A 24,653-nucleotide genomic window follows, 5' to 3' on the forward strand; every position below is an offset into this window, starting at 1 on the left:
TAAATTAAACTGAAATAATGAGATGTATTCAATGGGAAACAACCCTAATTCAACAATACAAACAAGACAATATATGTTTTAATGGACAACATTGTGACAATTTATTGAATTGTTACATGGATGTATGTAAACGATCAGGGAGACAACACTCATCACACTTGATGATAAAAACACATTTAAGATTGAAGCTTATGTAGGTAATTCGACGCTTTATTTCACAGTGGTGGTGGGGGATTATCACAAACTGGTGCTCATATAAGAAAAATGATAAAGAGAACTGGAAAAAACACAATAGTTCACAATCACCTATTTTAAACCCAAATTAAATTAAACTATAGTGACCGTGAGCAACTCGGCATGTAAGTGCATTGCTTCATTTTCCCAACGTGAATCATGGAACACTGTCTGTGGATCCACCTATTTTTCAACTTCAAATTCCAAAACTGAAAGAAAAAAAATAAGTAAACAATTATTGAAATGTCTGATAATAAAGAAAGTTACAAATTTAGACCTGCCTGGTTAATATTGCAGGTGTATTAACCATAAAGTAGATGCTGTCTGATTTTTTAAGTGGGCGAAGTGCACCCACCCAGCATGCCTCTCTTACCCAGCATGCCCCTCACTCTTACCCAGCATGCCTCACTCTCACCCAGCATGCCCCTCACTCTCTCACCCAGCACGCCCCTCACTCTCTTAACCTGCATGCCTCACTCTTACCCAGCATGCCCCTCACTCTCACCCAGCATGCCTCTCACTCTCACCCAGCATGCCTCACTCTCTCACCCAGCATGCCTCACTCTCTCACCCAGCATGCCTCACTCTCTCACCCAGCATGCCTCACTCTCTCACCCAGCATGCCTCACTCTCTCACCCAGCATGCCTCACTCTCTCACCCAGCATGCCTCACTCTCTTACCCAGCATGCCTCACTCTCTCACCCAGCATGCCTCACTCTCTTACCCAGCATGCCTCACTCTCTCACCCAGCATGCCCCTCACCTGCCGAGCGTGCCTCCCGCCAGTGTATAGTACTTGTTGTAATCGAGCCGCAGCAGCAGCTGGGCCAGGTTAGGATTGCTCTGCTGACTCCGCACGCTGGATAGAATCTTGAAGAGCAGTGATGATTGGCGGCTAAAGCCCTGAGGTTCCAGCAGAGCCCAGTCACACCCAGCCCACACCGAATCACAACAGCACGGTTTCACAAATAACTAAGTCACCCTTCAAAAAGAAAATGTTGCATTTAGTAGTCATTTGACGAACCTTTGAGAAATTACGTCATTAATAATTTTCAAATTGCCATATCATTTTACTGTTTATGACACGAGCCAAAACTCCACAAAATAACATGCTCAGCCATATCAAAGAGGTGGAGGGAATGGTTCGTGGTGGAGATGCTAGTCAAACAGGATTTTGTAGCGAGATGTCGTTTGATGAAGCCACTGGCACAGGAAACCCCATAACTCTCAGACAAACCATTTAACCGGCTAAATAAGTTACAACTGCATTTCTAATAGTTGCTCTACATGGGCCATATAAAAGTAGAAATACCTTTACTAGACTGTCGAGCTGTGTGGATACTCGGTCATCTGATACCGGCGACGCCTGGGTCACCAGGGCTGAGAAGGAGTGACACAAGCCCAGGATTTCGTGCAAGCAGTGGAAGACCTGCAGCACAGACGACCACATGATCAGACACCATGCAAAGCAGTCTCTATCACTGTCTTTAGCACGATCAGATCCTGTTCAAACATGTTCATCCTTTCCTGCCAATGTTCCAGTTACACTTATCGTAGCTGTAAGGATTTATGTGTGTGGCTGTGAGTGAGGTCGTGTGTGAGTGATGCCTTTTGTAAGAGGCCGTGCGTGTGAGGCTGACTCAATGTGGATTCGAGTTAGTGGGTCCTGCACGGATGCCATATTATCTATCCATGTCACGTGGCCTCAAAGTGCACCTTGCCTGGCACAAGCACTGGTGACGTCACCGTCACTTATTGGCGAATAGAAGTTATTGTTGACCGAGGCTGTGTTTGTGAGGCCGACTCCAACCCTAGGTCAACTCGGCCTCAAATGATATCTGGTACATCGCCACTCGGGAGACAAAGGCGGCCGGGCGTGATGCTGGCCACCCACCCCCTAGTTTGCCGTGCCTGCCTTCATTAGGGCTCGCTAACAGCACTTGCCACAAAAGTCTGTTAAGATTATAAGGGGGATTTTTGTCTTTGAGGTTGTATGTGAGTGAGGTCATGTGTGAGTGAGGTTGTATGTGAGTGAGGTTGTGAGTCTGGCAAAACAACCCCCTACCTCCTCGTGGTGCCGGGCGGCAACGCTGTGGTGGGCAGTGCTGTGGGGGGAGGGCCAACTTAGATGGGCCTTTCCCCTCATGGCGTCTGTGACCATCACAGCAGCCAAATGGGGGCTCTGGACGGGTGCGAGGGGCTGGTAACCCCTCCACCTTCAATTAATTACCACTAAACCACGACGGAAACATTTCATAAATAAGCTTATGCCGGAGGCCCTGGGGGGACAGGCGCCTATGACGTCTCCTGGCCAAACCCCATTTGGCGGAGCCAGGAGACTGAATCTTTACCCTCGGGGCTCCTCCAGAAACAACAAAAAACCACTACGTGTGGCCACGTGGAATGTTCGAACGCTCACTGCAGAGGAGAAGCTGCCACTCCTCTGTCGGAAGCTGGACCGGTACCGCCTGGATCTCTGTGGTATTCAGCCCCACCAAAACTAAGCACCTGCCTGGGTATTTTGTACCATCGGACACTCCACCCCCACAACTCTCAATTGGTGATAGGGCAGTTGTGGAGAGAGTGTAGAGTTTCCCATACCTGGACAGTGTGCTCATGACCGGCTCCAGTTTAACAGCAGAGGTCTCACTCCGAATCGGTCGAGCGGCATTATCTTTTCATCGGTTGCGTAACGCTGTGTGGAAGCTATCTGGTCTGTCGCTCCGCACGAAGCTTTAGGTCAGTCGACCTGTGGCATCTGGGTCTGCCCCGTGACCTCCTGCCAGTGGGCATTGGACACTTCATGTGGCCTCAAGGTGCACATAGCCTGGCACAAGCGTCGTGGTGACGTCACCGCCACTTAGTGGCGAATGGCAGTTGTTGTTGTTGAGGTTGTGAGTGAGGCCACCTGTATGTGAGGTTGTGTATGAGTGAGGCTGCATGTGAGTGAGGGTTTGTGTGTGAGGGGTGCATCTCACGGGCTTTAGCAGGATGAAGGAGGTAGCGAGCAGGTTGGCCAGGAAGGCGTCATGTGCCAGGCGGATGCTCTCAAAGTCTCGTTTGCTGCTCACCTGCTGCTGTAGTTGTGAGAACTGAGACTCCAACACATCCACCTGAAGATGCACAACACAGCCGCATACAACCACATACATAAATACAAACCCACAACTATACAGACACACACACACCCATACACTTGGACAACTATAGTATAGTGAAACTTCACAAGGCCAGACCAATCGGGGGGGAAAGCCTTTCCAAAAACATGACCAAAAGTGATGTCACAAGTGCAGGTGGCACAATTTTAGCGAGAAAAGAGGAAGTGGCATAATAATTGTGAAATCGCAACTTGATAACCCTTAATTTCATAGTTTTTATTTATATGAGATCATCTTTACAACAGTCGGTGTGACTTGCCCACCCTGTAGACGGATATTGCATTAACACAGTTGGGAAGGGTTACAAGTATATTTTTTAATCATTAATCTGAATTGTGACAATTGAAATGGAAGGGAGGGGTTGTAAAATCATGAAATGCCTGCAAGATACCGGTGATGTGCCAGGTACCAGCCCCACCTGCAGGTAATACTGGAGGTTGTCAACAAGAAAAGCCATGTGGTTCCGTAACCTCCACTTGACTGCATCACTTTTGTCCATTCGTGAGCTCTTCCTTTCCATCTGGACGGCCCAGCAGCGCTGCAGCTCGGCCTGCACGCGTCGCACCTCGAGCAGGTAGCGGAACATCACGTTGTATCTGTGGAACAACAACAACACGGAGCCGCAGCAGCACACCCATTAGTCCCAACACTACATTGCACCTGTTACACATTGCAGCAACTCAATTAAACTATTTAATGTATTCTGGCCTCTTAAACACAGACAAAAATACGACTTACCTAAAAACTGAAGTGGCTAATTCTAGTTTTGTGCAATCAATTTACCAGAACTAAACCATTTGACCCTATATTGACCAGGTTTTTGCTGAACCAAAAATAAACTGTAAAAACCAGTTCAACACTGCCAGAGTGATCCTAATGTTGTCCATGACCAAGAATGACAGGCTAAGTGAAACCCTAACCAGTAGAACTTGACAACATTCTGATTGTGATACAGGCACTCTACAGAAATGACATAAGGCTAGACCTACGAAGGTGAAAACACAAAACTCAACACACTTGCAAATAAGTTTAATGAGTCCGGAAATAAAACGGGCTCATTCCTGCCAACTGTCTTGAACAGAAGCACCCCACAGTACAATCCACTCTGGGCGTGTCGGGTCACAGACGCACTTGTCGAGCACAGATGGCGTGAGCAGGATGTGCAGTGGCCAGCGCACGGTGTAGGACAGGCCCAGCGCCGCCCAGCCAGACCATGGCTCTCGCACCGCCTCTCCCTCATGTCCCGACAGTCCCTCTGAGACAATGCAAAGAGAGATTGCTCATATCACCATAGTGGGGGCGCACGTGAGCAAGTACCGGAATGGCACACAAGGTGGTGGCATTAACATACACTATGATATGGTTAATACAAACTGCAGTATTAATCAGGGAAGTATGCCGGATTCGAACAAAGAACCTCTGCAATGTGTGGTCAATGCGCTACTGCCGGTCATATTCTACCGCTTTTTTTCTTATTATGCTTGTGTTTGTTTTAGAAAAAAGTAAATAATATCAGCAGCACTGTAGCTCTGACAGGAATCTGTAATTTACGTAAGTAATTGATTTGTCTGGGGCATGAGTGATTCGTTATACACAATGTCAGGTCAACCTTATTGCCCGCATTTTTTGATATCTCGCATGTGACCATGAAAAATGGATGCATCACAAAAGCATGGCGGGAGGCGATGGTCATTGCAATACTCAAACCGGGCAAGTCAACCGACGACCTGGGGAAGTTATAAACCGATATCACTCCTGTGCACGACCTATAAACTCCTGGAACGCATCATCCTCCGGAGAATCAGCCCCCTCTTCAAGTCAGTGATCCCTGAGGAACAAGCGGGATTCCGGCCTGAACGCAGCAGCTATGACCAAGTTTTGGCACTTGAGATGCACATCGAGGCCAGATTCCAGAAGAAATCCAAGACCTTTGTGGACATGTCATCGGCCTACGACAAAGTCCGTCTCCGGCACATGAGCCAACCTCCACAGACCTTTCCACAGGGATTTCATTGTTACAAATAGCTTTCAAGTCAAGTTAGACTCCTATCTGTGGTGCCAAGTTTCCTGAACAAAATAATATAAATACTCAGACACCCATTAATTAATCAATTATAATTGTCCTCGTGATTAATATGAAAAGACAATATGATTGAGAGAATTAGTATATAATATTTCACTAAATGTTTTTTATAAGGGTATATCCACGACAGCATTGAAGATCTGCTATGACCACGCCGATACCTCGGTGGTCCCTGGCCTGGGCGGAGATGGTGAGGTGGAAGAGGTGTAGCTGGTGTTCGTCGTCCAGCAGCACCCTGCTCGCCGCCTGCTGCAGTGCCACGTTCACATCTGCAGCAACCGCACACAACCACAGCAGTGACCGCTCGTCATCGCGCAAGATTAAAACAAATATTGAAAATGCATTGAGGTAAAAACGTGTTTTATTATGACTGTATATATGCAGTGTTACAAAACACCCATTGTGCAGAGGCCAAGCACTGTTGGTGAGATCAGTTCATGTGCAGGAGTGAGATGCATGGGAGCAGTAATGGACTGTGAGAGATGGCAATGGCATTGGGAGGCCTTCATCCAGCAGTTGCTGATGATGTCAACAAAAAAATACTACAATCATAACTACAATAGCAATTGACTACGAGTTCTATTGCAACTCTGAAAGGCTGTTCGATAATTGTATGTGGCATATTTTCACTCGTAACGGCTTTATAGAGGTTCTGATTTCATTTTTTTTTGTAAAACATTTCTCCAGGACCAAGAGCACTATAACGAATCAGTATTCAATGGGGTTGTGCTCAACGAGGTCTGCTCGTAATCAGTTTTCATCAATTTAAATAAAATAAAATGCAGAGTTAAATACTTGAATATCCTTCATATGCAATACGTTTTTGCTTAAAAACAAAATTTTATTAAATATCGTTTATTATTCACTTTAAACAGAGAGTAATTATGAAGCCACTTAGCTTTAGAGCTGGTTTCCAAAGAAATGGCTGTTGAAAGATATCTAGAGATTAATGGTGAATGCCTCGATATTGGGCAGTTTCAGAAAGATGATTGTCATGTCCTGAATCAGGGCACATTTCCACGGAGCAGCGATTCACAATGGGAGAGGCTCTGGGAGGCATCTGTAACGGAACTGTTACAGATACTTATTTTTTTACAAAACCCAAGGTGTATTACTGTGCAGTCATTTGCAAGAAAATGTTTTGTGTGTTAACAGCGGTCCGTGGATCCAGAAAGCATGGGAACCACTGGCACCTACCGAGACTTGTCTCAATGGGATCTCACCTGGTTAGAATCAAGTTCATGCACAGCATGAGAGGGTCCATAGAACACACACACAGATGCCACTATGTGTATGTGAATGGGGAATCACAGCGATCACAACAGCATAAGCCTCACCCACCATGCTCGGTGACAGCTGTGGGTGGTGCCTTTAGCAGCGTTTGCGTACTGTCAATGAATGCCTGGAACAGCTCTCCCCGACCGAGCAAATAGAAGTCCTTTATGGTCTACGCAGACACAGAATACAGCACGTCCCAGTTGCAGCTTAACAAATGCATCACAACACGCATGGGTTTCCTCCCACATATATGAACACTCATTCATGGAGTTAGTCAAACATCCCAATATAGGGACAGAGAGCTTATAAATCGCTGGTGCCAGTACGGCCCGCTTTCCCGCTTGTCTGTTGTTTCCCATGGCTTCATTTGAAAACTGTGCGCATTACAAACCTATCTACGTGACTTTACCGAAAGACCCAAAGAATATTAATTCCTGCAATCACGAAAGCTTTAAGTCAAGAGTTACAAATGTGGTTTTTTTTGTGAAATCAATTTGCATGATTCACACCATATAAATAAAAGAGATGCTATTTAATCGTTAATATGTCTCCATGTGGCTGGTGTGGTGCTGTTGGGGCCACTCGTGAGAGGTGGCTCAATGCAACATCCCACGTAGAGTATCTTACCTTCAGCTGTCCCAGCAGGTCTGCCTCTTCCACCACGAGTTTCCACAGGTGCTACATACACACAGTTCAGTAGCAATCATTTTATAGCTCCACTCTACCACTATGCAAGCGCAGTGCAATAGTAATAATAAGCAGTCAGGCCTGATGCCTTATATTGTTGGCAAGAGTCATGAATGCAGGGCCAACTTTGGTTATGACTCCTCGCTTCTGAGGTTGATCAAATCTAGATTGAGGTTGAGCAGAGTTAATTGTAACCGCACGCAAAATAAAGTGCAACCATGCCCAACGAATAACATAAGGTAATCGGCAAATAAATAATAGTAAAGAAACATTATAAAAAAGATATATGGGAGGGAGAGTCCAGCTGTGTCACCTCTTAAATTTCTATCAGTTTACATGCAAACAATAATTTTACATGCTTGACAAAAATGACAAATAATGATAGTTTTATTGAACATTGACCCTTTGAATTAGCACCACTCCTGCTATCTTAGGCTTCGGACTTTTCAATCGGCTCTCGTGAATCACTTGCCTACCTCGGCCACTTTGTTGCGGATCTTATCGACCACCATCTCCAGCTCAAGAAGACTGAAGAGATCCTGCTGCTGCAAGTTGTGAATCTCCGTGGCAAAGGCATCCTCATGGGACTTTAAAAGAGAACCTGGGAAGATAATGATGATTATTATACCTGCTTAGCCAACAACTGCTGTATTTCCCGCTTATGCAAATTGAAAAAGATTTCAAGCATGGTAAAATTGAACCATGACACAACAAACAATGGCCTACTCTTTTTTAAATAATGTCACGGGATAATTAACGTTCACTGTGAAGCAGACGGTGCGTATTCATGGTCAATAGGCCCAGAGTATGCATCTGCTGGATTTGAACCAGCCTGTGAGCACCATACAGATATCCCTTTGTTGTCCTTCCCCACACCTTCGATTAGTACGCTTGGCTACAGACGGTGTGACACAAGTTCAGCAAACATATGTAGTGTCTTCAAAAATTACTCACACCGACACGTTGCAACAATTCACCTGTTTACACTTTATTCACCTATTCTGGCACCAGTTGTAGGCACTCCTATAACCATCTATACGGTCACTTATGTTTAACCTCTCCCCACTCTTATCTACCTTTCACCTCCCTTATCCTGCACTCAGCAGCTCTGCTCTCAGCGACTCCGCGCACAGCGTCTCCGTACACAGCGTCTCCGCACACAGCGTCTCCACACACAGCGTCTCCGCACACAGCGACTCCGCACACAGCGTCTCCGCACACAGCGTCTCCGCACACAGCGTCTCCGCACACAGCGTCTCCGCACACAGCGACTCCGCACACAGCAGCTCTGCTCTCAGCGTCTCCACACACAGCGACTCCGCGCACAGCGACTCCGCGCACAACGTCTCCGCGCACAGCGACTCCGCGCACAGCGTCTCCGCGCACAGCGTCTCCGCACACAGCGTCTCCGCGCACAGCGACTCCACGCACAGCGACTCCGCGCACAGCGTCTCCGCGCACAGCGTCTCCACGCACAGCGTCTCCGTGCACAGCGTCTCCACGCACAGCGACTCCGCGCACAGCCACGCACAGCGTCTCCGCGCACAGCGTCTCCGCGCACAGCGTCTCCGCGCACAACGACTCCGCGCACAGCGTCTCCGCGCACAGCGTCTCCGCGCACAGCGTCTCCGCGCACAGCGACTCCGCGCACAGCGTCTCCGCGCACAGCGTCTCCGCGCACAGCGTCTCCGCGCACAGCGTCTCCGCGCACAGCGACTCCGCGCACAGCGTCTCCGCGCACAGCGTCTCCGCGCACAGCGTCTCCGCGCACAGAATCTCCGCACACAGCGTCTCCGCGCACAGCGACTCCGCGCACAGCGACTCCGCGCACAGCGTCTCCGCGCACAGCGTCTCCGCGCTCAGCGACTCCGCACACAGCGTCTCCGCGCACAGCGTCTCCGCGCACAGCGTCTCCGCGCACAGCGTCTCCGCGCACAGCGTCTCCACGCACAGCGACTCCACGCACAGCGTCTCCGCGCACAGCGTCTCCGCGCACAGCGTCTCCACGCACAGCGTCTCCGCGCACAGCGACTCCGCGTACAGCGTCTCCGCGCACAGCGTCTCCGCGCACAGCGACTCCGCGCACAGCGACTCCGCGCACAGCGTCTCCGCGCACAGCGTCTCCGCGCACAGCGACTCCGCGCACAGCGTCTCCGCGCACAGCGACTCCGCGCACAGCGTCTCCGCGCACAGCGTCTCCGCGCACAGCGTCTCCGCGCACAGCGACTCCGCGCACAGCGACTCCCAGCACAGCGTCTCCGCGCACAGCGTCTCCGCGCACAGCGTCTCCGCGCACAGCGACTCCGCGCACAGCGTCTCCGCGCACAGCGACTCCCAGCACAGCGTCTCCGCGCACAGCGTCTCCGCGCACAGCGACTCCGCGCACAGCGTCTCCGCGCACAGCGACTCCGCGCACAGCGTCTCCGCGCACAGCGTCTCCGCGCACAGCGTCTCCGCGCACAGCGACTCCGCGCACAGCGTCTCCGCGCACAGCGTCTCCGCGCACAGCGTCTCCGCGCACAGCGTCTCCGCGCACAGCGTCTCCGCGCACAGCGACTCCGCGCACAGCGTCTCCGCGCACAGCGTCTCCGCGCACAGCGACTCCGCGCACAGCGTCTCCGCGCACAGCGACTCCGCGCACAGCGTCTCCGCGCACAGCGACTCCCAGCACAGCGTCTCCGCGCACAGCGTCTCCGCGCACAGCGTCTCCGCGCACAGCGACTCCGCGCACAGCGTCTCCACACACAGCGTCTCCACACACAGCGTCTCCACACACAGCGACTCCACACACAGCATCTCTGCACACAGCGTCTCCACACACAGCGTCTCCACACACAGCGACTCCACACACACCGTCTCCGCACACAGCGTCTCCGCGCACAGCGTCTCCGCGCACAGCGACTCCGCGCACAGCGTCTCCCCGCACAGCGTCGCCGCGCACAGCGTCTCCCCGCACAGCAACTCTACATCTCCACCGCTGCCCCTGGAGCGGCAGCGGCGAGATGTCTTCACCCTTGGTCCCCGACAACAACTCCCTCTCCGCTAACGCACACACCGTTATATCCCTCTGCTAATTATCAGAGACCTCTCGTGCGTCCCTTTAGGCTCTCGCCTGTCGGCCCATCAATCAACCCTGATCTCCCGTAACCCTTATCTCCCGTAACCCTTATCTCCCGTAACCCTTATCTCCCGTAACCCTTATCTCCCGTAACCATTATCTCCCATCTCCCTGGCAACACCTCCGGTCTCAACGCGCACACCCGGTCCACCCGGTTTGCACCCTCTTCTCCCCTTAATTAGGTGGCGTTTTGTCCGTGCAACCTCACGTTGCACGCGTGCACCTGTTTGCCCTCAGTTGCCCTCAGTTAACTGTGCGCACCGTGTATTCACTCTACACATAAATAGCGACTTTTCAGTACTCAAAGCAGGCCTTTGTATTTTTAATGACAAGCATTAGCTTTAGTGAGGCGCAGCCAATGGGAGGATATACCACAGAGTGCTCGGTGGCATGCGCTCCTTTTCCCCTTTACCTGACGCACACCGAGACGCTGCTTGGCTCTGAAACATCTGCACCGACTCCCCCACAAAAAGGACCTTCTGGGCCAGGCGGTGGGGCAGGTATCCCGGGAGCATCTCCGGCCGAATCGAATACAGCCTCATCGACTCCTTCAGCACGACTGCCTCCTTGGACAAGTGCTGCAACACAGGAGCACAATCCAAGGACTGCAGATGCACCTTCTCATCATCACACGTACGTCGTAGAGGCCACATCCGTTACCGTCAGTGGAAGCCTCGGCCACCACAACAGGAAGCCCACACACTATAGACAGAAGCCACTGAGACAACCCAAATCTGTAGCAAGCTCTGCCCATGAGTGAGAAGCTCATCCCACTTGTGAAATCTAACCCAGTATGTGCTTTGAGCCGAAAACTGTGCTCTGTATCCTATGATTTGTGTGAGCTGTGTGTTCTGTGCTGTGTGCTATGTATACTGCGTGCTATGTGTGCTCTGTATCCTGTGTGATTTGCGAGCTGTGTGCTGTGGGTGCTTTGCGTGCTCACACACCAAGTTTTGCATCTGCCGCAGCTGCCGTCCGGACACGCCGCCGATGCCGAGCTCGTCGTCCTGCTCGCTCTGGCTGTGGGTGGGGGTTGCAAGCGCCCCCTGCTCGGGCCTGGTGGCCCCCCCTTGCTGGATGAAGAATTCCTACAATCACGGTGCAGGGACACCGTCTACATCACTCTCACACAGCAGCCAGCGCGCAGTGAGCTTTCTTCTCTCAATTGAAAGCAGCATTAGCAGCAATGACCAAGCACACATTTTACAAGCAGTGTGGCTTTGGGCGTTTTTCTTGCTACCCTTGGGATTTTGGTTGAGTTGGGATGCCACAGGTTTTTTCTAAATAATATGAATCTAAGAATTTAAAACATGGCCGGGCATGACTTGAGACAAATTGCGGTGAGTCCTCCGAGTTTAATTTTGAGCATGGGTTACCATTAGATGGCCTACTTTAACCCCCCCACCTTTTACAACCCGTAAACAGCAGCATGGTGATGTATGATCAAACAACCCTATCACTTAAATGCTTTCCAACATGCGATTGTCGTCGGGAGTATGTAATTACTGATGGTAATAGTGCTCACGCAAGGCATGCTGGACAGAGCACATCCATAGACTGCGATTAGACTGCCGAGAGTGGCTTCGCACGATGAGTCCAACTGAGTCGCAGACGTTGCTCCTTTTAGAGGCAACACTTTTACTGTGACACCGTAACACAAAGGGGTAACGGCCCCTTTACCCGATACAGCCTACGGTCGTGACCACCCAGCTAACTACGCTATACAGAGGGGTTACTGCTACGAAGGTTCGGACTCTCACTCGGGTCTCCGACCACGTGGTTGCCTCGTAGGACGAAGAGCTTCCAGCTTGAGACGTAGAGCTTCCCGCTTGTAGGTGTTGCGCTTCCAGCTTGTAGAATGCAGTGACCCCGGTCCCTCTCAGGGACCCGCCTTATATCCCCCTACGGTCGCGGCCGCTCCGCCCTCGGCCCAGCCCGCCTTCTCGAGCATTCTCATTCTCTCTCGATCCTTCTCAAGGGCTCTCCCCGGACACGTGATCACCCTTTAGCCCCCCCATCTACGGGGTCAACCAGAGTGCCATGGCCCAGGGCAACCCTGCCCCTGGGCTGACACTCACCCACTCCCCCTCGTGGAAGCTCCCACCACATACTGTGCGTGGTGTCCGCACTATCCCAGTGCTCACCAAGCCTCGCTAGGGCTGGTATTACACACAGCCACCCACACAGTGCTGTCCACGATGTAAAAACATCCAACAGCATGGCCCTTTTGGCCCGGCACTATACAGTGACATCCCCGATGTTACTACAGATGCGTGGGTCGGTGTGCGCATTTGCCTACTGGTGCTGTAGTCGGGGCTGATGTGACGCTGGAGGACTCAGCACGTACCTGGTGGGGGTCAAGCAGCAGCCCATGCAGCATCCAGGCAGAGATCTGCTTGTACATGACCCCATGGCAAACCCACAGCACCCTGCACACAGCAAGACCGCCACCATGCCAGGATTCAGTATCTCTCACAATCACATTCAGACAACTCGGCATTCCTCTGTCAAAGCTGGAGTTTGTTTTAATTGCTCATATCCCAATCATCAGCCATGTTAAATCCACTGTTGGACAAAGGCCACCCCAAGCTGCCGCCACCTCATGATTTTGCATTCCAACAATCCATCCAAGCTCCTGCACAACTGATATAATCACTCCATCTCCTCGGTGCACGTGTGGTTTGCACAAAATGAAATGCTGCTTAATCCAGAAAAATGGTAGGGTCTGCTGTTTGGCACTCAGGCGAAAAACATTGTTAAGAGGATCAGGTGTGGTGGTCATGGACTCCAGGATTCAGCTTTCTACTTGTCTAAAGAGCCTCGGCACCATACTCGACTAAAATACATCATTTTATCACCACGTGCAAAATATTCTGGTACCCCAATTTTTATATGAGGGCTCTACAACACATCGACCACTATTGAGTCGTGACATAGCCAATACTGTGGCTTGTAGCATAGTATATCAACAAGGCTTGATTTTTGCAACTCGCTACTCTCCAGGACGTCTGGCAAAAACATGGCCAAGCTGCCGCGTGTACAAAATTCTCTGAGACGTGTCGTGACAAGTACTACAAGATCTGACCATGTCTGTCTAGTGCTCGCCAAGCTGCATTGGCTTCCAGTTGCCGAACGAATACATTATAAGGTTGCACTCATTACACATCAAGTACTTGCCAGAAATGGAAGCCACTGGAGCTATGCACTTTACACATTGAAAACTCATTTATTTAGAACGACTTTTTGTGTTTAGTTTGTTGCCATTCCCCTGCACCTCCCATTAGCATAGTTGGCTATGTATTGTGCGAAATAAGTTCAACATACATACACCATCCCATTGAGCTATGTGGTGGCTTACCCAAGCCCACTTACTCTTCATAATAGTTTGGATGATGTTATTTACCCGAATATCCCAATCAAAAATGCTATCATACGCTATCAAGGGCATATGCAAAGCTAATTCCCACATTCAAATAAAACTGTGCCCCCCAAGCAAATTTATTTCAAGAGTGGGGGAAAAATCAGAGAAGAGAGGGTTGAGCTAAGACAATCACCAAAATGTCGAAGCTGGAAGGTATCCAGGCTGTCCACCACGTGTAAGATGGATAAGTCAATTATAACTACGTGCTAAAACTAATCAAGTGACAGGCCACAAAGAGATCAAGTTTTATGTAATTGTTCTTTATTATCAAGACATATCCTTCTTGAAGACGAGACGTCCCCATGTGCTCATCACCAAAGGACGCGTTACTAAGTTGTGGCTCTTGGGATTCCACTACGCATTACACTGAGGTTGTGACACAGTATTGAGTAATAGACGTGCACTCACTTCTCCAGCGCCTTACGGATGGGAGGGAGTCCACTGCAGCTGTGCTTATAGATCACTTCTAAGATTTGACAGCCGTGAACCTGACAGAGACCAGACACATGGGCTATTGAGACACCTCCAATTAGCACGGTTGGCTCCGTACGGTCCGAAAGAAGTTCAACATACATATGGAGTGACAGGGAATGCGTCACTATGGCACATAGCGCTGGTTGCTGGCACAGAGGGGGATCGGCAGGTGCAGTAGCCCTGTCTGCCAACAGGAGGTCATGAGCCGGGGAAAAGGGACGTGAGGCAAGGGGGACAGAGGGAACGCAAGGCAAGGGGGTTAGAGGGGACGTGTGGTAAAGCCCGGGAACCTTCTAGTGTGTTCTAGAAGGGGGGTGTGGCCGAAGGCAGAAGGGGGCCACGCTAGGTGGATAAAAGGGGGACCTTTTCCTGAAGACGACCGCTTGCGTTGCGATCGAAACGTCGTAGTTTTCTGTTATTTTTTTATTATTTTCTTTGAACCTATCTACGTGACTTTACCGAAAGACCCAAGAATATATGGCATGCACTATCAGTTAAACTTCTCAAATTATTAATGTTAATATCATGTAGGTGCTGCTATAAACGTTTAATGTCTTCGAACTGCAACTTTTTCACACTTGTCTATACGAAAAATGCATTGCATTCATAAAGTAAGTTTATGTATTAAAAGGGAAAACATCATAAGCTATTGCTTAATAGTGTTAAGTGATTAATTCAATAATTTGCCTTGCATTATTCACAAAGGGATTTTCTACAACTGGTTCAGGGCCAGTGGCTTATGTGGAGATGAGAAGAAATGTGTAATTTAACACAGCATGAAGGAAAGTGGAACCAATTGCTTATATTCTTTTTTTATACAGAATCGGTCAGTCTTGTACCATTATCCTTATTTATTGTATATTTCTAAACAGCAAATATTTTAGAATAATGTACAAAACACAATACACATATCATCGATAGTATTGAGGTGATCCCATACCTTCTGTGATTTAATCAGATCCAGGACGACCATGAGTGCTGGGAAGAGCAGCTGAAACTGAATCAAACAGAGACATGTGTGGGCAATGGTCCCACAAGAACAAGATCTCATTGTGGCCAAAGCAGCCGATGCCACCACCACCACACTCGCCAATGCTCTCTCCTCTCTGTCAGATCCTGGAGCTGCTGCTCAGTCGACATACAGCGACTTCCAAGGTCTGCCCTGACAATCTGCCACCACCATCTGCTCTGAGGTCTTCCCTTCCCCTTGGACGCTGGACTTATGTAGACCATTCCAATGCATGACTCAGCAACTGATGGCCCCACACAAACTACTATCTCATTTTATTGTCTTAATTATTCTTTGTTGTCTTATGCAATAGCCTAAAGGTAAAATACGGTGCAAAATAAGTTTAACATACATATATACAAAATACATATAATTATCTAATAATTTGCCTACAAAATAACTGACTCTTACACATAATATGGTGAATCTTTCATGAGTGTAAGATTATATTTTGTATCTATTAACCAATTGTTACTTGCCTGCATATGGCAAATTAGCCTGTTTATCAGTGAAAGAAAATATGAGCCTGTGTCCTGGTAAACGAATAACGCGACTGTGAAGATTGATATCAGCCCATGGTTCCCAATCTGGTCCATGGAACATCGGTGGAGGCTCTGCAAGGCCGTGGAAAGTGGTCCACGCAACTGTTGCAGACACTGTAATTTACAGCCGTTTCAATTATGAAATATGTTATGAGTGCAATGGTGGTGAGTGGATGTAAGTTGAGACCTGACAGTGATCTGCAGGTGCAGCAAGATTGTGAACCACTGATATAGAAAATACATGCCTACAATCTCAATTAATAAGAATTTTTTTTTATTAGAATGCGTTTTTTAGAGAATATTCATTGAACGTGCCGTTCAGTCTTTCCATTAACAGATCAACAGCAGAGAAAAATGCATGACTGCAGGTTCCCATTAGAGCAATGGTTCCCAGCCCTTCTCGACCTGAGGATTGCTGCCAACCCTCAACAAACGTTTACAGACCACCATGCACCAAATAACCTCTATTTAAACATTTAAATGACTAAATTGCAGCATCTGCAAGAGTTCCATGGACCACCTCCCACAGCCTAGCAGACCACAGGTTGGAAACAACTGCTTTGGAGTATCCTGCCTTTTTATATTTCACTTTGATAAAAGTTATTGCATCCAGTAACATAAACTAGACAATTATTTGAATTTTTTCCTTTCATCTTCCTTGTCCTCACAACCTCAAGAGACATCTGAACCATTAGGAAGCAATGCAACTTAAGCCAGGTGCCAGAAAGGGTTAGGTATGGAGGGCAGTACGAACAGCAACCGGGGGTGACACTCACCTGCTCAAGCGAGTGGTTCACGTGAGACACGGACAGGTGTGGATCGGCGAGGAACTGTAACAACAAAGCTTATTTTTAGAGATCAAAGGCATCCAACACAAACGAAGCACACACCTGCAACAACTGTTGTTCGCCAGTAAGTGGCGGTAACATCACCATGGTGCTTGTGCCATGCTAGGTGCACTCTGAGGCCATGTGAGTTTCGAAGGCTCGCGGACAGGATGTCACGGGACAGACCCAGTTGTCATGGGCTGACTGAGATGACTGGCAGATGCACCAACTTGGCTCCCCACTCTAACTTGCTGTGTTTTAGCCACTTGGTGCACTGCTCGTTGTGAGCATCGCTCCTCTGCCCTCTGCTGTTCGAGGGTGACTGCCTCAAACTGCCCAGTAGCATTCCTCACGAACCTCCTCCATAGAGGCCGATCTTGACACTGCTGGTACCAGTCATTGGCAATATATAATTAGCTCCACATCCTTCTACACAATATCAGTCAATCTCCTGTCTAGCCCATGCCATGCTCATTTAGCGCCATCTATCCAGCAAACGAGAAGCTGCTTGGGCATGCAGTGGCTGGGTATGCAGCCTTGCTTGCTGGATGAGCTCACCGATGAGAATGTGTCCAGATCTTTCAAAGATCTTTAAGCTCTTCATACAATCCAGTATAGTTAAACCCAAAATGGACCGTAGGCAGGGCAGCCTGAATGTTTCAAACAGGTGCAGATGTTCCTTTAGAGGGCTCCACATTTCGCAAGAATAGAGAAGGAAGAGCATAACCGTGGCCGAGAAGACCTGAAGCTTCGTGTGGAGTGACCAACGAGGTTGCTTACACACAGCATTACGCAGCTGATGAAAATCTAATCCCGCTCGACTGATTCGGAGTGAGACCTCGGCTGCCAAAACCCCATCTCTTAATAGCATGGTTCAGGTTCAGTAGTAGTGTCTCCAACTCCTTCTCAAGAGTTGGCAGCAATTACCAGATTATCCACATACATAACATGGTTGACCAACAGACAACCATTCCTTTACTGCACCCGAGGACATCCCTGTTGTACCCCAAGCTGAACAGAAAAATATCTCAGACTCCCAACGGTGCAGCTTTACCCGGGCCTCCCCACCATCACGAAGGTCCTTAATGATTGTGAGGTAAAGGGTATAGGACTCCAAAATCACGAAGAATAATCCAGAGCCTTGGCATATTGATGGGGCACCACAGTGGCAAAATGCTAACGACCCTCGCCTGTATATTTGTAGTTTGCATGTTCTCCCCATGGTCGTGTAGACACACAACATAAAGCAGCGCACATGCACCACATACACAATAAACATATATATATACAAACCCACATACACAACAAAGCAGTTTACTTTAATATCAGTCAAATGCCAAAGGCTTAATGGGCGTGGCCTAGCACAGCCCACATGCCTTGGTGCCTCCGAGAGGCAGCTCTACAGAAACGCGACGCAAAGTGACGGGAAAACCAGGGCAACGTAGCGCTCATAAACTTAGGCTGTGCACCAATTTTCACAGGGCAACAAGGTGCGGCACCTCTCCAAATGGGCTGCAGACAACACTGAAATCTAAGCATACAAAAGGGTAAAAGAAAGCTCCGCATAGATTACAGAATCCATTGCTGTATTACCATCAGCGTGCCACTTTGCTGGCCAAGCATACAACTGGCATTCCAAATGGCATTCCTAGGAAGTCCTAACTTGGTTCAAACCTGCTTAGCTCCTGAGATATGAGGATAGGGCACACTCAGGGTGATTTGGTCACAGGCAATTCCAGAGACCTGCAGAACAGTTTACACCGATACCACAACAGGGGCCTATGATGCCTGAGGACATTTGGTTCTCAAGTAACACGTGTGCCTCGCTCAACAAGTCATCAAATTCGGACCTTGTGTCATAACAATCACTATAGTGCCATATGAGATGATGCACAAGATGTATATATACATCTATATTGGGAGCAGAGAAACCCCTCTCAACAATTTGTGGTGAGCCTGACCAACAGTGTGGGTGCAGCGTTCGTCTGAACCAGTGTGGGCGGTGGTAATATTTATCCTTGGCAACGATGACTGTGTCAGCAGAAGTGGGCATGGCCCGTGAGCCCAACCTGCTGCTCGAGGTCCAGCAGAGCCTGGCGGTACGACTGCAGCACCAAGTCCAGTCCCGAGCAAAACGCCCGCAGATACATGCCTTGCTTGTGTCCTGCCAGCTCTGTCTGCTGTGAGTTATGTCACCAGGAAGAAGATACCATCACTATTAAGTTACAAACACATGACGAACAGTGTCTTATTAACAACAACCGCCGTTCACCACTAAGTGGCATTGATGTCACCACGGCATTTGTGCTATGTTAGGTGTACTTTGAGGCCACGTGTTATGTCAAAGGCCCGCTGGCAGGTCATGGAACAGGCCCAGGTGCCATGGGTTGACTGAGATGACTGGCAGATGCACCAACTGTGCTTCCCACTGTGCTAGCTTTCTCCATTTTACCTGCCCAGTGCTCTGCTCGTTGTTGTGTTGCTCCTATACCCTCCGTTGGTACTGCAGGGCGACTGACTCCAACTTCACAACAGCGTCGTTCGCGAACCTCCTCTGCAGAGGCCGATCTTGACATTGCTGGTACTGGTCATCGACAAATCCCATTCTGTACCACATCAGTCTATCTCTTCTCTAGCCCATGTCGCACCTGTTGAGCCCCATCTATCCGACCAAACAGAAGCTGCTTGGGCATGCAGTGGCTGGGCATGATGTAGTGGCTGGGCATGTGGGTTAAGATGATCCAGCCAACGCAGCCTCACCTGCTGGAGCTCACTGATCGGACTGTGTCCAGATTTTTTAAGGATTTGTGAGGTCTTCACACAATCCAGTCTGGTTAAACCCAGAATGGATGATAGGCAGGCTAGCCTAAATGTTTCAGCCGGCACAGATGTTATTTTAGAGGGCTCCACGTTTTGCAAGCGTACAGAAGCGAAGGTAGAACTGTGGCAAAGAAGATCCAGAGCTTTGTATGGAGCGACAGGCCAGGCAGCTTTCACAAAGTGTTACGCAGCTGATGAATGGATAAGGCCGCTTGACTAATTTGGAGTAAGACCTTGGCTGGTAAACTGGAGCTGGTCATACGCACACTGCCTAAGTACAGAAACTTCTCCACTCTTTCCACAACTGCTGTATCACTCATGAGGAGTGAAGGAAGGGGAGCATTTGATGAAATAAAATACCCAGGTATGTGCTTTGTTTTTGTGAGGCTGATGGGAAGGCCCCATCTCTTAGTAGCATGCTCCAGGTTCGGTAGTAGCATCTCCAACTCCTCCGAGTGGGCAGAAATCACCAGATCATCCGCATACATAATATAGCTGACCAATAGGGAGCCATACTTTGACCACACCCGGGCATCGATCAGCCTCCCCTTGTATCTATACCAGATGGAAATTTCACCAGTATATCTGTAGCGGCATCGTTGAACGTTGTAACTGCCGCTACTTATGGCCTGTAGAAACGGCCTTAAGCCAACAGGGGGCAGAAGGGAGGCCGATGGAGATGAGTGAGGCCGTTAGGCCAAGGTAAACCCCAGGGTAGTTCGGGACCAGGGGTACAGACCCCAGATCCCCAAGAGGGGGGCTGAGGGATAACATCACGCTCCAGGCCCCTCCAGACGGTTCCAGAAGGGAGGAGTGGCTAGGGGCGGAGTGAGCCAGAAAACGGTATAAAAGCCGGTCCCCTGAACGGGCCCGGCAGTCCTCGTTTGCCTCAAGACCGAAGACCCACCCCGGAGACCTGGAGCTGCCACCTGGAAGACCTGAAGCGAAGAGCCCAAAGGGCATAACCCGAACCCCTGGCTAGGGTCGGGACAAAAGCTTAACCAGTGTAGGGTCAGAGCTTAACCAGTGTAGGGTTAGAGCGTAACCAGTGTGAGGGGATGAATAGTCTGGAGGAAATACCTCTTTAGTGTATCGGGTGGAAGGGGCCGTACCCCTTTGTGTTATGTAAATGTTAAATAAACATGCTGCCTCAAAAAGAGAGAAGTCTCCTCAAGCTTTGTACCCACTGCACATCCATGAAAAGCTTCTCCAACTACGTGGTCAACTAAATAGTCTAGGGGCCAGAGGATATCCCTGTCGCACTCCAAGGTGAAGATAAAATGGCTCCAACACCCGGCCACATTACTTTTCCCGGGCCTCCCCACCATCATGAAGGTGCTTAACGATTGTCAACAGATCGTATAGGACTCTGAAAGCATGAAAAATAACCCAGAGCCCTGGACTATTTATGGTATCATGGGCCTTGACCTGTTCAATAAAGCATAGATGTTGGTCCTGTTTAATTTCTCTACACCTCTGGTGTAGCATACATACAGAGAAAATGGCATCCATGCAGGACCACCCCAGTCTGAAACCACATTGGGGCTCTGCAAGTTTCTCCTCAGCATGTCTAGCAAGGTGATTTTGAATGATTATTGACAGGACTTTTCCCGTTGTAATGAGGGAGATACACGGTAGTTGTTGCAATCAGTAGGGCCCCCCTTTTAAAAAATAGGGACCACCAGGGCATCCTTCCAATCCTGTGGAACTCATCCTGTGGAGCAGTTCGCTGGAGAGGTCATCTCTCCCCAGGTGCTTTACCTGGTTACAAACTCTGTATTATTCATAATTCAATAATTGTATTTTTCATATTTTCCACGAGATGTCAAGAGATATGTATGCCTTGAATACAAAAACACTTTGGTCACGCAAACTCTCGGGACTGGCCACAACTGGCGCATCGTCAGGTCCGAGAATAGACAGGACCAGTAGTGAAAGTGTTATTGAATGTTCTGTACGTGGGAGGCACGAATCTGTGCAGGGGAGGCTGGGGAGCAGAAATGCAGTTTGGGATGTCACCGGCTTCTGGACGTGGCTGCTGTTCTGCTGCACGAATTCGGAGAAGCGGATGTAGTCGGTGCCCAAACGGCAGATCCGGTTCAGCAAATTCACCTCACTCGGGTGGATAAACGGGACATCCTGCAGTACCTGGAGACCACCACCATCATTCGACATCAATCCATTGGTCAGCCAATAAATCACTCCATTACGCAATTAAAACTCCACTGGATCGCTTAATAAAAAATAAACCACCAATTGCGATATTCATACATTAGCCAATTTATCTGAAACCGCTAAATGTATCAATTACTTATTATTAAATCTATCAATCGCTCTCAATTCATCACTCATTAATTATGAACCACTTAACCCACAAGTCAAATACTTAATTGCTTAATCTGTATACAGAGACAGGTGAGTTTCGTTTTCAATGAAGCACCTGGTTGAAATACAGCTCAATGTTTGATTTTAAATAAATGTCATTCGAGGTACAGATTCAACGTCTAAAATATAAACTATGAAATGTAAAGTCACCCAGCATCCATAAATAATACAATGAAATAGAATCGTCGGATATAAAGTCTTTAAAATGAAGTCTGTCGAAATAAATGTGATTTCAAATATTACAACAGAAAATGAAACCAATCATCATCATCATCGTCGGTCACGATCCACCCACTGCTGGGCCCTGGGCGCCACCCGCGCGCTCGTCTCTCTGCCCGCGGGGATCTCGGCATCACCTGCAGCCCGGCCCGGCGGCTCCACGCGAACACGCTCCCGGGGAACCCGCTCAGCGCCAGCAGCAGCTCGTGGATCATGGCGACAGCGCAGGGAGACAGAGACAGTACACGGGAGAGAGACAGTGCTGTACACACTGTACACAGTTGTACCTCCCGCGCACTGGCGCGACGCGATGACCTCTGACCCCCAGCCACCCCCCACATCCCTCCCCCTACATCCCTCCCCCTCACACAAACCCCGCCCCCACCCCACCCCTCTACAACCACGAGGTGGCGCGATCTGCGCTGTGTGTGGCGGCTCGGGCTGCTGCGGGTTGGTGGTGGTGATGGGTGGTGGTGATGGGTGATGTTTGGTGGTGGTGGTGGTGGTGATGGTTGGTGGTGGTGGTGTTTGGTGGTGGTGATGGTTGGTGGTGGTGATGGTTGGTGGTGGTGGTTGGTGGTGGTGGTGGTGATGGTTGGTGGTGGTGGTGATGGTTGGTGGTGGTGGTGATGGTTGGTGGTGGTGGTGGTTGGTGGTGGTGGTGGTGATGGTTGGTGGTGGTGGTGATGGTTGGTGGGGGTGATGGTTGGTGGTGGTGGTTGGTGGTGGTGATGGTTGGTGGTGGTGATGGTTGGTGGTGGTGGTGATGGTTGGTGGTGGTTGTGGTTGGTGGTGGTGGTGATGGTTGGTGGTGGTGGTGATGGTTGGTGGTGGTGATGGTTGGTGGTGGTGGTTGGTGGTGGTGATGGTTGGTGGTGGTGATGGTTGGTGGTGGTGGTGATGGTTGGTGGTGGTTGGTGGTGGTTGGTGGTGGTGGTGGTGATGGTTGGTGGTGGTGATGGTTGGTGGTGGTGATGGTTGGTGGTGGTGGTGATGGTTGGTGGTGATGGTTGGTAGTGGTGATGGTTGGTGGTGGTGATGGTTGGTGGTGGTGGTTGGTGGTGGTGGTGATGGTTGGTGGTGGTGGTGATGGTTGGTGGTGGTGATGGTTGGTGGTGGTGGTTGGTGGTGGTGATGGTTGGTGGTGGTGATGGTTGGTGGTGGTGGTGATGGTTGATGGTGGTGGTTGGTGGTGGTGGTGATGGTTGGTGGTGGTGGTGATGGTTGGTGGTGGTGATGGTTGGTGGTGGTGGTTGGTGGTGGTGATGGTTGGTGGTGGTGATGGTTGGTGGTGGTGGTGATGGTTGGTGGTGGTTGGTGGTGGTTGGTGGTGGTGGTGGTGATGGTTGGTGGTGGTGATGGTTGGTGGTGGTGATGGTTGGTGGTGGTGATGGTTGGTGGTGGTGATGGTTGGTAGTGGTGATGGTTGGTGGTGGTGATGGTTGGTGGTGGTGGTTGGTGGTGGTGGTGATGGTTGGTGGTGGTTGGTGGTGATGGTTGGTGATGGTTGGTGGTGGTGATGGTTGGTGGTGGTGATGGTTGGTGGTGGTGGTGGTGATGGGTAGTGGTGGTGATGGGTGATGGTTGGTGGTGGTGGTGATGGGTGGTGGTGGTGGTGGTTGGTGGTGATGGTTGGTGGTGATCGTTGGTGGTGGTGATGGTTGGTGGTGGTGGTGGTGGTGGTGGTGGTGGTGATGGTTGGTGGTGATGGTTGGTGGTGGTTGGTGGTGGTGGTGGTGATGGTTGGTGGTGGTGGTGGTGATGGTTGGTGGTGATGGTTGGTGGTGGTGGTGGTTGGTGGTTGGTGGTGGTGGTGGTGATGGTTGGTGGTGGTTGGTGGTGGTGGGTGATGGTTGGTGGTGGTGATGGTTGGTGATGGTTGGTGGTGGTGGTGATGGTTGGTGGTGGTGATGGTTGGTGGTGGTGGTGATGGTTGGTGGTGGTGGTGATGGTTGGTGGTGGTGGTGATGGTTGGTGGTGGTGGTGATGGTTGGTGGTGGTGGTGGTTGGTGGTGGTGGTGGTGATGGTTGGTGGTGGTGGTGATGGTTGGTGGTGGTGGTGATGGTTGGTGGTGGTGATGGTTGGTGGTGGTGGTTGGTGGTGGTGATGGTTGGTGGTGGTGATGGTTGGTGGTGGTGGTGATGGTTGGTGGTGGTTGTGGTTGGTGGTGGTGGTGATGGTTGGTGGTGGTGGTGATGGTTGGTGGTGGTGATGGTTGGTGGTGGTGGTTGGTGGTGGTGATGGTTGGTGGTGGTGATGGTTGGTGGTGGTGGTGATGGTTGGTGGTGGTTGGTGGTGGTTGGTGGTGGTGGTGGTGATGGTTGGTGGTGGTGATGGTTGGTGGTGGTGATGGTTGGTGGTGGTGGTGATGGTTGGTGGTGATGGTTGGTAGTGGTG

General features: G+C 49.9%; 1 protein-coding gene across 4 annotated transcripts; it reads right to left on the reverse strand.

Moving 5' to 3' along the window:
• Positions 1-72: 72 nt before the first annotated feature.
• Positions 73-22,581, reverse strand: TUBGCP4 (tubulin gamma complex component 4). Of its 4 annotated transcripts, none has more exons than XM_078600294.1 (19): positions 22,393-22,581; positions 21,671-21,799; positions 18,901-19,008; positions 16,781-16,834; positions 15,394-15,450; positions 14,388-14,467; positions 12,906-12,987; positions 11,506-11,646; positions 10,971-11,136; positions 7,917-8,041; positions 7,381-7,431; positions 6,817-6,922; positions 5,637-5,744; positions 4,524-4,647; positions 3,811-3,988; positions 3,213-3,347; positions 1,547-1,663; positions 998-1,137; positions 73-443 (listed from the first exon to the last, which is right to left on the reverse strand). In XM_078600294.1, exons 1-19 carry the CDS (start codon positions 22,468-22,470, stop codon positions 431-433), a joined length of 1,992 nt encoding a protein of 663 aa, XP_078456420.1. In that variant the 5' UTR covers positions 22,471-22,581; the 3' UTR covers positions 73-430. The 4 variants fall into 4 exon arrangements, with proteins under 4 accessions (XP_078456420.1, XP_078456419.1, XP_078456421.1 ...); XM_078600293.1 differs by having other exon boundaries at positions 18,901-19,011; positions 22,393-22,580; XM_078600295.1 differs by lacking the exon at positions 998-1,137 and having other exon boundaries at positions 18,901-19,011.
• Between the last annotated feature and the right edge of the window lie 2,072 nt (positions 22,582-24,653).

Source organism: Lampetra planeri, chromosome 13 (genome assembly GCF_965212315.1).
Source record: "Lampetra planeri chromosome 13, kcLamPlan1.2.h2, whole genome shotgun sequence".
NCBI classification, from domain to species: Eukaryota; Metazoa; Chordata; class Hyperoartia; order Petromyzontiformes; family Petromyzontidae; genus Lampetra; species Lampetra planeri.

Coding starts and splice junctions, on each gene's coding strand:
- TUBGCP4 (XM_078600293.1), bottom strand. CDS start 22,470: ATGATCCACGAGCTGCTGCTGGCGCTGAGCGGGTTCCCCGGGAGCGTG. Junction 11,137..11,505: donor TGCGGCAGATGCAAAACTTG/GTGTGTGAGCAC, acceptor CCTGTGTTGCAG/CACTTGTCCAAGGAGGCAGT. Junction 4,648..5,636: donor CCAGGCCAGGGACCACCGAG/GTATCGGCGTGG, acceptor GCATTGTCTCAG/AGGGACTGTCGGGACATGAG.